Raw genomic sequence first — 15,846 nt, forward strand, 5'->3', positions numbered from 1 at the left:
CCTACCCACGCTGGCCAGGCCACACCAGCCCACACTTACCTTGGCCTCATCCCTGAACTAGGTTATGCTAAAAGTATAAAATATTGGCTCAATGACAGAATGGCAGAGCTATTTTACTGACTGTATGCAAGTGGTAGACACCACCTTTCAGCTTGGATGACTTATTTCAGACCCAGGTGAAGTAAACAGATGAGGAAAATAATAGAAAGCAAAAAGAAACAGTGTACATTTCCATAATACTACTTTGAGATGAAATACATAGAGAAAAGAAAATGCAGTCACTGTAATCCCCTCCATTTTATATATGTACACACCTCACAGCACATTTTCACTATTGGTCCTCAGTAGACTAAAAAAACAAGCCCCATCAGTGAAGTCATCAGTAATCTTGCTCTTCCATTTCAAAAGGGAAATTTTGAGCCAGAGACCTCAGAGCCATCCCATTTGAACAGTTTTTATTCCTGTTCCCCCAGGTAAATGGTAATAGGTAAGTATAGTCAGGAACTTGGGTTAGCTCTTAGTCTTTTGATAGAGCTTACTTATTCACCCTAAGAACATGCTACATAAAATATAACATCAGTAAATAATTATATAGCACATAGCATGTACTATCAAACAGTGAGTCTAAGATATTGTTACCATACGGGACAATTACACTAATTAGTCTTGTTAATCTTAGGAAGTCAATCTGAAAACATACTTATTTAAATGCCTCAAAAACCTGTCTTTCATGACACACAGCACCGTGCAGAACAGTGGATTTAAAGTAACTCCAGACTCTACTCTGAATACAATAAATATTTTTTTAATTTAGAAAATCCTAGTTTAGACAGACAGCTGTGTCTAAAAAAGTAAAGAAAGCAGCATATAGCAAGATTGTTTGCTTCCAGATAATTATTCCTCTTAGATTTAGCTATACTGTCTGGGTTATAATTTGTTTCTATTATGTGTGTTCTTAGTTCCCAGTGCTTTCAAAATGCATTTATACCTAACAATTCAGTAAACTCTCTTAATTTACAAACTCTTCTACATTTGTAAAGGAAATCTCACCTACTAAGTGGTGGCTGAGACACATTTAAAATAGAGTTTTGAGTTAACTATCTCTTTTTCCTCGGCTGTTTAACAAGCTGAGGAGGTTGAATTAATTTTACTTCCTGGAGTCTGTAATTCAGTTGCCATGGTCATAGCATAGTCGTTGCTGACAATGGAAATATCAGGCCACAAGAAGTTAAATATTAGACTATGGATGCACCTGGGTAATGTTTTTTCTGTCCTGATTTTTGCCATATGGAAGGTGACCCTCCTCTGGTACATGTAGGAGAGCAATCAGTAAAGGAGCAGCCTTGTCAACAGCAGGGAGTTTTGACTCCATCCACTGAGCAATCCCTAGGACCACCAGGTACCTTCTTTATAACACTCTTAAAACAAGTTCCTTCAGTGGGCTCACTGTAATGCAGTCAGTGTTGTTGATTAAAGACCATCGTTATTTTTGTCACTCCACCTGAGCTACTGAAAACAGCTATGTAGCTTGTATGACTTCTGTGGACATTTCTGGTACTTCCATTCAAATGCAACTTGTCAGAACCACAATTCATATTTTGCACCCAGGTTAATTCAATTTCTTTCAATTTTACAAAACTATATTTTATAATTTATAATTTATAAAATTATAATTTTGTATAATTTCATGGCAAGACCAGTTGTTCTCTAGATACCCAGTACCCTGAACTGCTGGAAGGGAATGGGGAGCAGAATGTGGCCCTCACAATCCTCGAGGAAATGGCTGGCAACCTGCTACAGCACTTAGATGTATGCAGGTCAATGGGGCTGGATGGGATCCACCCAAGGGTACTGAGAGAACTGGTGGAAGAACTGGCCAAGCCACTTTCCATCATTTATCAGCAGTCCTGGCTATCAGGGGATGTTCCAGTAAGCTGGAGGCTAGCAAATGTGATGCCCATCTACAAGAAGGGCTGGAAGGTAGACCGGGGAACTCTAGGCCTGTCAGTTTGACCTCAGTACCAGGGAAGCTCACAGAGCAGATTATCTTGAGTGTCATCACGTGGCACTTGCAGGGCAACCAGGCGATCAGGCCCAGTCAGCATGGGTTTATGAAAGGCAGGTCCTGCTTGAAGAACCTTCTATGACAAAGTGACATGCTTAGTGGATGAGGGAAAGGCTGTGGATGTGGTCTACCTTGACTTCAGTAAGGCTTTTGATACCATTTCCCACTGCATTCCCCTCAAGAAACTGGCTGCTCTTGACTTGGACTGGCGCATGCTTCGTTGGGTTAGAAACTGGCTGGGTAGCTGGGCCCAAAGAGTTGTGGTGAATGGAGTTAAATCCAGTTGGAGGCCGGTCACTAGTAGAGTCCCCCAGGGCTCAGTACTAGGGCCAGTTCTCTTTAATATCTTTATTGATGATCTGGATGAGGGGATCGAGTGCACCTTCAGTAAGTTTGCAGACGACACCAAGCTAGGTGCGTGTGTCGATCTGCTTGAGGGTAGGAAGGCTCTGCAGGAGGATCTGGATAGGCTGGACCCATGGGCTGAGGTCAACTGTATGAAGTTCAAGAAGGCCAAGTGCCAGGTCCTGCACCTGGGGCGGAATAAACCCAAGCAGAGCTACAGGCTGGGAGATGAGTGGTTGGAAAGCTTCCTGGCAGAGAAGGACCTGGGAGTATTGGTTGATAGTCAGCTGAATAGGAGCCAGCAGTGTGCTCAGGTGGCCAAGAAGGCCAAGAGCATCCTGGCTTGTATAAGAAGCAGTGTGTCCAGCAGGACTAGGGAAGTGATTGTCCCCCTGTACTCGGCTCTGGTGAGGCTGCACTTTGAGTACTGTGTTCAGTTTTGGGCCCCTTGCTACAAGAAGGACATTGAGGTGCACGAGAGAGTCCAGAGAGGGGCAACAAAGCTGGTGAGGGGTCTGGAGAACAAGTCTTATGAGGAGCAGATGAGGGAAATGGGGTTGTTCAGCCTGGAGAAGAGGAGGCTCAGGGGCGGCCTTATCACTCTTTATAAGTACAGTAAAGAAGGCTGTAGCAAGGTGGGGGTTGGTCTGTTCTCCCATGTGCCTGGCAACAGGACGAGGGGGAATGGGCTAGAGTTGCACCAGGGGAGGTTTAGGTTGGATATTAGGAAGAACTTATTTACTGAAAAGGTTGTTAGGCATTGAAATGGGCTGCCCAGGGAAGTGGTTGAGTCACCATCCCTGGAGGTCTTTAAAAGATGTTTAGATGTAGCATTTTGTGATATGGTTTAGTGGAGGACTTGATAGTGTTAGGCCAGCAGTTGGACTCGATGATCTTGAGGTCTCTTCCAACCTAGATGGTTCTGTGATTCTGTGAATTTAACAGTAGAAGTGAAATAACAAGACTCTAGCTGTCCTATGCACTTATGCCTCAAACAGATAGCCCCTATTTCTTCTGAAGGACAGTGAAAAATAAAACTATTGGCTGTCCAGTCTGTCTGGTGTCAAAATCAGTTTACTACTTCTAAATTCTGATGCTGGTTTTAGCAAAGATGAAAACATGCAGATACTTGGAAGACAAGAAGCTAATACATCATACCTGTCATTTATAGAATTCTCTTCAAGGGGATTTAAATTGTTTCACAAATGTTGATTAGTCAGACATTCCCCTTTCACAGGAGAGGAAAACAGTATCTCCCGCAGTCATTGTTATTATCACACAGAGAAAAAGATGTTTTCCTCTGGGTCCAGGTGGCAAGATGGAGAGCACATCCAAAAAATACAAAGTATTTTGAAAGGTACAGTTTATTTCTTTTCTGTACTAGGCTACTCTTATAATATGTTAATTAACATAACCTTTGAAGTGTGTTTGACTAGTTTCTCCTGCATAAAAAGAAATATTTATTATGAAATAAAATACAGTTATTTAAAATTATAAATGATCCCATCAACATATAGCAGATTCCAATACTTGTGAATACATGTTCTAGTTTCATAGACAAGAGGGACAGCTGCTTTCTCAGAGTAAATTACAAAGCAGGTACGTCAAGTCTGAATGACAGACAACACAAGGTCTGTTCAAAACCTCTCCACTGAAAGGCAAGGATTCTCCTGAGGTGCATTATACATATCTAAGGTAACAATAACTGAAGGAAGCTAAATGAAATTTTGAAGTTTAGACATTAAAATGCAACAAAATCAGGGAGATCAGAGCCCTAAAATTTCAAAAGACAAAAAAAACAAGTTCAAAGAAGTTGAACTTTTAATGAGTGTCACAGAAGAACATTTAGGAAGATATTTAAAGGTGTGTCATACCTCTCTGACTAACAAACCACATTTGCATAATATAACCTCTGTCTTTTCAGGGACTTAAGCATATGTTTAAGTACTTCACAGGAGCAGGAATTAGAAGCACACTGCTGTGAATAAATTCACATGCTTTAAGCACAGCTGGCACAGGTTGTCACTTTCTTCCTTCTGTGATGATATGCAATGTATTATTTATTATTTTTTTCACCATTTTTACCTGAAGTGTACATGGCAAAATAACAAAGGTATATCATAGATGATAAAGAAAAGGGAAGATGAGAACTAAACACCAAACTATTCCACAAGATAGGCATTGAACAGACTTCTTGTTCTTCATGAATGAGTCTAATTCCTATATTTTCACTTTGTGCTTGTCAATGTTAGCCTTCAACTTCCTGCCTTTCAAGCTCTACCATACCTCTCAAAGTATTGCTGCAATCAGAGAATTTGTTAGGAACAAACTCTTTACATATCTTTGTTTTTTGTTTGTTTGTTTGTTTGTTTTTGTTTGTTTGTTTGTTTGAGTACTTTTATTTCCTTTTCTAGTCTTCTACTTGCACAAAAGCCTCCATCCTGCCATTGGATTTACAGTATATGGAGAACCAATTTCCACATGTGAGGAATGTTTTAACAATTCCAATTCGTGTCCATAAATTCGTGTCCATAAAGAATAATTCTGTTTGAATCCTGTCTGCCTGGGCCCTGCACTGGCAATTTAATTCTTGAACCACAGATGCAGTGTGCCCCAGTCTCCCCCTCATTCCAGTCAATTTATCACGTCTTCAGAAAACACTCCTTAAATTTATGAACCTGTTTGCTTTTGTTATTCCGGACTTCTAGTTCTAACAGTTACAGCCTTTTTTCCTGTCTTCTTCGAGATTAACTTAACACTGCTATAGATGTGTCTGTGAATGGCTGGGGAAGAATGTTTTAATTACTCGTGAAGCGTCAAATAAGAAAGCTGTTTGTGTTTGATGTCTGGGAGTTTCAGAACAACTGATAACAACTAGTGACTGTTATGGGATACTATGAGGATCCTTGGTATCTGGCCAGGGGGGCCAAGAGATTAAGAGGAAGGAAAAAGAAGCTGAAGGACGGTTGGGAGACAAGACCTGCGGAGAGTGTACAGAGAGTGTTCCATAAACTCGGAATAGTGCCAAGTAAGTACAAAGGGTGAGAGGAAGACTACGAGCCTTCAGCATGAAAGACCCCTAGAGACCCCCAGAGGAGACTGATGCGCATGCTCCAGTAGGAGGAACTGGACCCCGGAAGCTAATTATAATAATCTATTTTTTTGGAAGTAGTAATGAATATGTATTAGTCTAGGTGTATAAAAATCAGCTGCTTGATGTAACTGGTGTGCGTCCTGGTGGAGCGGAGACTCCCGGTGCACCCAGCACTGTTTGCTTACCTCTATTCCTTTATATTCTTCTAATAAATCCTATTTTTTTATTTAATCCTAATTTGAATCCTGAGCCATTTATAACACACATAAGATCAATTTGATATTTCAGAAAGAAAGAAAGAAAGAAAGAAAGAAAGAAAGAAAGAAAGAAAGAAAGAAAGAAAGAAAGAAAGAAAGAAAGAAAGAAAAAGGTAGTGATTTGGGATTGGGTTGTCTCCTAGAAAGTAACTCTTTCCTCTGCTTCACTTCACCATATATTCTTGAAACCACAGGGAAATCAAATTTGGAAATGACAAACAAACCTCTTTTCCAGTTGATGTATGGAAGTTGAGCTTCCATACAAGTGTCTGAATTTCATGGGATACAGGTTGAAATCTCACTTCCTAAACAATACAACTCTACTCCTGGAAATAGGATTTTCCTCTTATTTTCAACAAGTGAGTTAACATTACTGCACTTAGTTCACGTCAGGAGCACACTTTTGAAAAAGACTCCCTGATCATTCCCACTCATTGCTCTTTGGTTTCCATTGCACAGTAGACCGAATGATTCCTTTCAGATGAAACCAAAGTGAAAGCTGCCACCCAGCAGTATACCTGGTGCATTTCAGCTACTAATGAATTTTCAGTCCCTGGAACCTAAGTATGCTAGCCCTAACTAAAACACCTGAAACACGGTTAAGGTATGTGTTTGGTCATCAGCCCCAGCTCTGCTAATCTGCTTCTCCTGGACCCTTCTTAAGTTAGTCTGATATTAGTCTAATGTATTAGTCTGATACATTTCAGACTAATTTATTAGTTTGAGGCATGGTTCCGTGAAAGGAAGTCAGCACTCTTCAGGCTGAGGTCCCAGGTTCCTTATAATTCAAGACAACATTCCTGTTCACTTCACCAAAACCAAAATTTCTCCCTCAGTTTCTGTGTTGACTCCAAGCAAAGTTTATCTTCTTGTCAAGTGGGATGCAAATTCAGAGAAAAGAGAAAGCCTGAGGTCATTTGATAGAAATTAAAATTCAAAGACTAGAAAAAATGAAAGATCAAAAAGGTAATGGCTGAATCAATATATACAAAACAGTAGCAGAAAAACATACTATCTCAAACTATATTCACCACTGTCAATACATCTACAAGGCATGCAATTGGTCAAAACATTATACTCACTAATTTGTCCATTAGTTCTGGAAAACTGTATTGTTCTGTTCCCTGCTATCCTCTACCAATTCTTCCTACTTCTTAGGAATCCTTCAGACTGCCACTCCATTAGTTGCACATCAAAATGAAATGAATTTGCCCCAACATAGTAAAGATTGCCCTTGAGCATCAGGGTCCAAAGGAAAATAAATAATAAAAATAATAATTAAAAAAACACTGCATAGTGATAATCAGGAAAGGATATAATGCTTAGGAACAAAAGAAAGTATTTCCTGTTACCCTCCTGGACACGAGGCCCTCCAGCCCCAAAAGACAGCGACCTGCCTCTATCCTTCCAGGTCTAAATTCCCAATGTACTTATACTTGGCAGCATATACTGCTCCTCATTTAATAGGCAGCCTAAATGTCTTGGAATCCAAAGCCATGGAATGATGCAAAGTGAATAATAGCCATGTTTCATTTTAGGGTAAAAAGAAAAGGCATCAAACATAAGCATCCTAATTTGCTATGCTGTCCACATGACAACTGTGCTGTTGCAAACTACGTGTGATATTGCGAAGAAAAATATACATGTATATCATAGAGACATAAGTCACATGTACATTGACAGAAATGAAGTATTGCACAGCCCGTGCATGCTTACAGCTATAGGAAAGAGCAGAGCGCTTCCAAGCTTCTGCTCACTCTGACACTCACAGACAAAATCTGCTCCATCTCACAGCAGAGAAAGATTGAGATGCCAGTGCTTACCATGCCCTGCTGCACTCTACTAATGGCACTGGCCATTTCAGTTGCACAGCAGACATAAACAATGTGTGTATCCCTCCTGTCTCCATCCATCCATGCTGTCTTCTTGCTTCAAGCCCAACTCAGAGCTTTGTGCTGGACCAGAACAAAATATATGCTCAGCTGTATGATCCCTTTTGCCATCTCTGCTACACAGGAGAAAACATTTGGCAGAAAACTAAAGAAAACAGTTGAGGACAGAGATATCTTGATTGTGATGGGAAAAAAAAAAAAAAAAAAGAGAAAATAAAAACTTTTAGCAGATATTTGCCAATAAATAAAGAAAGAAAGAAAGAATAATAATAAATTTAAAAAGCTTATAGCCTTTAAACGGCATTATCCTCCAGCTGCTACCTCAGGGATGCATTTATATTAGCATTTACTGCATTGCAGGGTTCATTTTAGGTTTAAATTCATTTTGCATCCATACTTGGAGTCTTGCTGTATTACTCAAGGTCTGCTGCAGTTGAAGTATTTTCCTTCCTATTGGATCAAAGGTCGAACGCAGGAAAAGATTAGCATTTTTCTTACCCCACCTGTGGTGGTGGCACCAGGCCCTCCTGCAGTTAGCACTCTGCACATACAAGGTAAAAGCCCGGTAGTTACGTGCACACTTTGGTCCTGAAACCTAACAGGTCACGGTTAATCAAACCCCAATTCTTTCTTCTTTGTGTCACATCAGACTGTAATACACAGCCTAAGTTTCCACAGGAAACTTGCCTCAGAATCCTATCAAATTATTCAAAATGAACAGGCTTTCATTTCTCTTCTCTGCCCAAAACAATACAAAAATGCCAATAATTAACATATATTTACCAAGGGCTGGAAGTTGAACACAACTTCAAACTTTCACCAAAGAAAATGCCAGTAAATCAGAAAGTGATCTCCAATGATTATACATACTAGGAGTGAGGAATTCAGCGAGAAAAATTCAGTGTTCAAAAATCTGCAGCCACAGTTATAGACAGAACAGTGCTGCTGACTTGACATCATGCTGTAGCCTCACTATTTTTTTAAAAATTCACTATGAGGTCTAAATAGGGAAAAGAAAGAGGCATTTGCAGTCAGTGTAATTGATCATGTAGGTAGAATAATGCAGAAAACTTTGTGTTGTGCTGACACTCTTGAGCTCCTGACCCTGTCACTGCAACCACAGTGATTCAACCACTTCAGAGCTACAGTGGAAAAGATAAGATATGGTCTTGTAATGTATCAAAGATCACAGTGATATATGTACATAACTGTCCAGCAGACCTTTCTGCATTTTCTACTTGATTCTGTATGCGTTCCTCTTCTGTATACACATGGGAACAAATACAGTGAATTGGCTGCCATATGTGCATACACATGCATGCACACATAGACACACTAATTCTCACTCCATTTGTGCAGTCCTGTAATTGAACTGATATTCAAAATCAGTTCAATGTAAATGAATTCCTATAGTGTGTATTTGTTCAATCAGACAAATACGTCAACTTAAATGGCTGCTTTTATATTTATCCGTTTGTGCTATGAATTATGCATATGCACATATTAGTAAGCTCTCTGTCTTTCCCTTCTATTAAGCTCTGGACTGCCCCCTTGGGAACTCATTATCTAGTGAGTTTCACAAGGGCTTGATGCGACTCTCCCAGAATTGTTATTGCATTGTACCTTCCCAGAAAGATTGTGATACTTTTCCCAGGCACCTACAGTTCAATTCACTGATGACTCTTTCATTGTCTAACAGCAGCGAGCATCTTTTCCTCTAAGACAAAGTAGTGAAATTGAGTTATCAGAAACACTATTGTTTTGCGGTTGTTGTTGTTGTTGTTTTTCCCCAGGGAGAGACAGAGACATTAAACTGGCACTCGGACGGGTATTGCTGGAACAGCTTCAGCATTTTCTTTCCTCCAGCAACGTGCTTCCACTTACTTTCCTGTCCTCAAAGCACGTTGCAGGTTTGCTCTTTCTTAACCAGCTTGGGACAGCAACTTCACCCGGCATCGGTGCTCAGCTATGTGGGAGACGAAAAGCTGCCAGAACACCGTTCTGGGGACATGCGCCTTGCCGACAGGCTGGGGCATGGTGAGAGCGCTTCCACAATCCCAACCCCATCCTCACCACCTCCGACGCCAACCCCATCCACAGCACGCCACCAGGAGACCCCCTTTCCAGGCCGGTAATCCTGAGGGCTGTGCCGCCTTCCTTCAATTTTTTATTATTTTTTTGCTGTTATTATTTGTATTTTCTTGCTGCCGTCAAGTGACTGGGGGCCGGGCTGGGTGGCCGCCGGAGGGGCGCCCCTCGCGGGGCCCCGTCGCCCCCTGCCGGTCGCCGCGGGACGAGCATCAGGAGCCCCCTCGGGGCCGGGGCAGTGGGGTACAAGGTGGGATTTGGGGAGGGAAAGCAGCTCCCTGCCCGGGGCGGCTGCTGCTTCAGGGGGTGGGGAAGCCCATTCTCGTGGTGTCTGGGCGGGGGGACAGCTCTCGGCGACTCAGTAGCCGGCGTGGGCTAGTAGTCCCGGGGGGGGCGAGGGCGGAGGGCAGGGGGCGGGCAGGGAGCCCTGCGTCAGCGTTGTGCAAACACCGCCGCCCCTATTTAAGGGGCCGTCGCCGAGTCGTCCCACAACTTCTTCTTGTCCCTGCCTGGGTGGGTTCTCGGTGCTCTGCCTCGCTCCGTCCTCGGGACAGGTAAGGGGCGGCACGCACGCGCACACCCACCCACCATCCCTAGGAAATGGGGGGAGAAGGTGGGACGGACACACAAACACACGGCATCCCTAGGAAATGGAGGGACAGGGTGGAACATACGTGGGAGTCGGGGTAAAACGAGGTCCCCGCGGAAAAGGGTGCAGAGCAGCAGTGGTGTGTAAGTACCAAACCCTGCGTGGGTACAGGACCTATAATTGCTGCTCGCTGGAGAGGTGCTTTTTGTTCAGTGCCTGGGGATGCTGACCAGGGGTAGCTCATGGGTTGTGATTGTTTTCATGCCGGTATGTGGTGGGCAATCAAACTTCGTTTTCCCCTCCACTAAAATTAGGAGTATACTCGATATGCTGTTCAAAAATGTAAACTATCAAAAACCCCAATATAGATGTTTTCATGGATATTTATAAATGGAAATTACCCTCATAGTGTTAAGTACTAGGTACCTCATTTCTCCTCTTAGCAGACTAACTTGGGTGTTTCAAAAATACAGTTTCAGCTTGTGTGATCAAATGATCTGGTAAAATGGCAGTCTTGTCTAATATCTGTTTCTTTAAGGAAGCAACAAAATTGTCTTACACTTGAATTGTCTGTTTTATATGAAAAAATATGGTTATATTGCATGCTATTTCTTACACAGCTTTTCCCACCGCAGCTGTTAGATCAAATGATTGGGGTGGTGTTAAATTTGTGTTTTGTTTTGTTTTTTCTACTGTAACAAGGTTTTGTTTCTTCTTTCCTTGTACAACGAGACAAAACCTCTTGAAAACTAAAGTTCAAACCAATTAAGGGTTAGAGAGTTTAGGCTCTTTGCAGAACTTGTCAAAATTAAGTATTTGTAATAGTGGATTTTAGTACAATGGGAAAGTACAAGAATGTTTGAATCCTGAGACTTTTTTTTTTTTTTTTAAAAAAAAAAAAGCTAGGTATAGCTCCCTTGTGTTTTACCGAAATGCAGCTTTGAAAAAAGGAAAGCAAGTAATAACTGAGTGAGTCAGGGAGATAGAATACATACACTGGAAGGGATAAAACCAATTCACTGTGGTACCTTCCTCTTACCAATAGATATTTAACTACTCCTGTGCATTTTGTCCAACTTAAGACAGATCCCACAGTTACCTGCAATTAAAAAAAGTTTTCTTGGAAACCAGCACCTCCAAAGAAATTTGGGGGTGAGGATAACACATGATGTAACAAGTTTGGTCATTCTAACAGCCTGTCACTCCTTTTTCCTCCAGCAATGTACAGTGGTATATGCATCTGCGTGTTCCTTGCTGTGCTCTCCGTGAGTTCTTTTGGACAGCAAACTGGGGGCTCACACAATGACAACTTTCTGGCTGCTGAGCTTGAGCAGAGCTTGACAGAACATCACCGACATGCCCGCGCCCCTTTGTCTACTGGCCCCCTGAAATCTGCGCCACAGCTGGATGGAAGCCTTGACCAAAGGGCTAGCATTGGAGCTTTGTTGGCCAAGTACCTTCAGCAGGCCAGAAAAGGTACTGGTTATGTGCTACTTCTGTATCCGTGGAGCTTCCTTCAAAGATACCTAGATGTTAACCCTGTCATCATCTAACATGAATTACTAAATTGCTATAGAAGATAGGAAGTAGATTTTTCCTGTTTATTCCAGAAGTAGAGACCATTCTTGTTCTCACCTACTGTAAAATTCCTCAAAAGAAAAAAAATATACACACACATACAATGTGTGTATATGTATGTATATATATACATATATAATTAGTACCATTTCCTATTAGATTTTCAGTCCCAGGTAGCCTTTGGACAGAATCTGGCAATTACTTAAAACCTCCATGGCACTGATTTTGTAACAAGGACGTGAGGTCCTCGTACAATGGTACATTATTGGAATTAAAGGATTTGAATTACTTTGAGATTCATTAGTCACTTGAGGAAACAATTGTATGTATTGTAATCGTATTGTATGTGAGCTAACAAGAGAAGGTGAAGCAGTTTCTGACATCTTACAGTGCATGTTTTACATAGGCAAAAACACATGCCATGTATATGTATACAGAACATGATAGATCAAAACCATTGCCCACTGCAACTCCTCACAAGAAAGAACTTTTGAACTCTCTCATCTCTGTACTGCTTTGTACCGGAATACAGTAGCACCACGGGCAACCTAACTGCTGTGTCCTCCAAGAATGACTACAAACCCCAGGAAAAGCCACTATGCAACTTAAAGGGTTAAAGGGTTGCATCTTGTTTACTTGCAATAGCTTCACTCCCATCTATCCCCTTGTACTTCAGGGAAGTAAGATACAGAAATAGAGCTTAAACTTGGGAAGCAGTAATTAGGATAACCTGTGCATATAGACACTGAGAATTTAACTCAGTTCCAGCCCCAGGCTGTATTTAGGATGAAATTCACTTTATTTATACAAGCAACGGTTTTCTTTTCCCTTGTCTCTCCATACAACCCTATGTAGATAATTTACTCCTCTCTTCCTGATAGCCTCACTGCTGACCTCTGTTATAGGCAGAATCCCATTCTTATTTTTGGTGGTGGTTTACAATTAAGAGATGTCACATGCATTTTATGCATTACATAGGCTGCCATACGCATTCATCCATGTACCTAAGAGGGCCAAATCAGAAACAACAGAAAAATAACCACTTCTAATATATTCTGAGAGACTTCATCTCATGTTACCAATTTTCACAATATCTATTAAAGAAATTAATTTTAGCATTTCACATGATCTAGTGGAAAGACAATTCAGATACAAAACTCTGTGCTACAGTTAAAGCTGCTACTGAATAAGAATCTTGCAGCAGGAGTCAGCACAGCAGAACCCTCCTTACATTTCTCCTGTATAGTCCTTGGCACCTTCCTGCAAGGAAACTGAACTTCTCATTCTAGTTTATGTAGCCATTATATTCTCTTAAATATTTGGCTGACATTTCCAAATAGCTCAACCACATGAAGTGTATGGTGAGGGGTGGACGCCTTCCTAGTACAGAAGAGAGAAGATTCACAGGGACAAAGTAGAAGAAAAATACGAAAAAACTTATAACAATGCATACAGTTGCCAATCAACTGCTTTCCCATCAACACATTATGTTATGTTCTCGTTTAACATAAAGGTTCAGGGCAACACTTCAGAAATCTCTGAAGAACACTCACATCTCCTGCACTAATCACTTTTAACCTGTACAAGCCATAACGCTCACTAGAAAATTCCATCCTGGGGGAAAAGGGAGTCTGCATTTGCTGGGGTTAGCTATTACCAGTGATAGCATCTGTCCTTGTGATTAATAGGCTAATTTGGGTCAATAATTCCAGTTAAAACAGGGAGAGTTAAATTCTCCCAAGAGGCTGCGGCTAGATGGCAGCCCTGTAGTCAAACTGCTACAATTTTGAAGCTGTTTGCTGTATGTTGATTCTACAGTATCCATGGGACATCTCTGGTGATTTAAGGAAAAGTAAGTAAGGTACTCTTAAGGAATTCGTTTGACTGTTTGTGACCCCTAGCTTTCAATTCACTTCATGTGCAGGCTTTCAGCATGAATTCAGCGCTGTGTAGCTGAGACAGGTGCATCGCTGATCTGTCCTCTGCAGAGCCCTTTTCAGGCCAGATCATAATGGCACCAGGGGAGTGCTTACAACCTGCAGGTCACTGCAGGCTCAGACATCTCTTAAATAGCAGTTTCTGAGTGATGGTCCTGCACTGTCCTAGCCCTGTCTGGTGCCAAGAAGCCATTCTCATCAACTTTGTGTTCTGAATGATGCTTGTGAATATAATGGGTTTTGAGGCTTTAAGGGTAGACAAACATACTTTCATAGAATTGTTTTGTCATTTTGTTTTAGGTAAATGTCTTTAGCATGTTTGTTTTCTTTTTGTGGTCCATTTACCTCTCCTATCCCTCTACTAGTAACAAAAACTTTGCATTTCTTTGATGCCCTGAACAAGGGTGATAGAAAGGCTATGGCAAGATCAAAGATCAGCATCCCACCCTGCTGTGAAAAAAGTTATGAGAACTTTATAAAGGCAGTGAAAATATCACTGAAATAGTAATAAGCCCTGTGTAATTTCAGCATTAAACACCTCTAGCTGTGAATTCCAGGCACAACGTCCTGAATTTCAGGACTATTCCTACTTCTTTACAAAACCTGGAATTCATAAATCTACAACTCTTGTTACTTAATTTGCACTGTAGGAGCTCCTATACTTACATATATGGCTCTTCAAGTAGTATAGAACTATAGGGAGGTCCTGGACTTTCCTTCTCTAGTGAAATAGAAATAAAATTTCCTATTCCTTTGCAGCAGCCAGGAGCAGAAAGAGATGAAAATAATCCGTATAATTAAAAAAAAAAAAAAAGTCAGAACATTACCCATAACATTCTGTGATATTTTCCCCAGTGATATAACAGCAGTGTTACGTGATCTGTATAAAGTCAAGCAGTTTCAATTATTTTATGCAGACATCTGCTAACAAATACAAAACACTCAGAAATGGATGAAAGTATGTCTACTTACTCTCTTCACTCCCACACTTTTTCATTAGGTCCCACTGGAAGGCTCTCAGTTATGGGAAACAGAGTACAGAGTATCGATCCTACGCACAGGATAAATGACAGAGACTACATGGGCTGGATGGATTTTGGACGCCGCAGTGCTGAAGAATATGAGTACTCCTCCTAAAGAACAGCAGACTATAGCAACAAGAAAAAAAAAATCACACTCCTATGTCTGTACAGAAAGAAAAAATAATTTGTTGTCCTCTTTAAATTAGTGTTTTAAATTATATCATGTATTTGATGTAAATTTGTCTGTAAGATTATACAATGCAATATATACATATGCAGAATTTTCCAGAAAATGTTTTCTTTCTTTTGTGGTTTCTCATACACCAATATTATATTAAAATGATTTCACTTATTCCGTCTTGTCCTTTCACCACATGTTGCTGGGTGTCTTACTATAGAGGCAGGAAAATACCTTCATTCATTCATTGTACATATTCCGTGTGTTAAGTAGGATGAACCACTTTATAGAAAAATCTTGTCACAGTAGTGGTGAGCTCTCTGAGGAGAACCTGTCCAAAACCAAACACAACAGCACAATGCTGCCGGAAAAGGCCAGCTGTCTTCATGGTAACCCCATCTGTAAAGGACTGAGTTATATACCCAACCTATGTGTTTGTGGCAAACAGTCAACAGTGCTAAAAACTGGAAGAGGAATGACACCAAAATGCTTCACCTTCTTGGCTTATTTATTTTATGTTGTGAACTAAATGTGAAAGTTCTGCTGATGGCTGCGAATCATGGAATAAACAGACCATTCCCTGCTGTGTGGTGAGCTAAGCCTTCATTTGGGGATGGCAAGGAGAGCTGTGCAAAGGGAGCAGTGGAGGCTTCTGAGGGAAGGGTGAGGTACTGGAGACAGCAAATCACCATGTTAAAGAGAAATGGGGTGATCCCAGTTACTGAACCCAGAGGCAGCCTGCAGGCTGCAAAAGGTGTTTCAGGTGTGTGCACCTCCACCCCAAGTAACACCTCCAGCAGC

The 15,846-nt window shown here is 41.2% G+C and overlaps 1 protein-coding gene across 2 annotated transcripts; it reads left to right on the top strand.

The window, feature by feature from the left end:
* Positions 1–9,606: 9,606 nt before the first annotated feature.
* On the top strand, positions 9,607–15,629 carry CCK (cholecystokinin). Of its 2 annotated transcripts, none has more exons than XM_027451478.2 (3): positions 9,607–9,784; positions 11,549–11,806; positions 14,846–15,629. In XM_027451478.2, the coding sequence occupies exons 1-3, from the start codon at positions 9,622–9,624 to the stop codon at positions 14,980–14,982; spliced, it is 558 nt and encodes a 185-aa protein (XP_027307279.1). In that variant the 5' UTR covers positions 9,607–9,621; the 3' UTR covers positions 14,983–15,629. The 2 variants fall into 2 exon arrangements, with proteins under 2 accessions (XP_027307279.1, XP_027307280.1); XM_027451479.3 differs by lacking the exon at positions 9,607–9,784 and adding an exon at positions 10,345–10,473.
* The last annotated feature ends 217 nt before the right edge of the window (positions 15,630–15,846 follow it).

This window comes from Anas platyrhynchos, chromosome 2 (assembly GCF_047663525.1).
Source record: "Anas platyrhynchos isolate ZD024472 breed Pekin duck chromosome 2, IASCAAS_PekinDuck_T2T, whole genome shotgun sequence".
Lineage (NCBI taxonomy): Eukaryota > Metazoa > Chordata > Aves > Anseriformes > Anatidae > Anas > Anas platyrhynchos.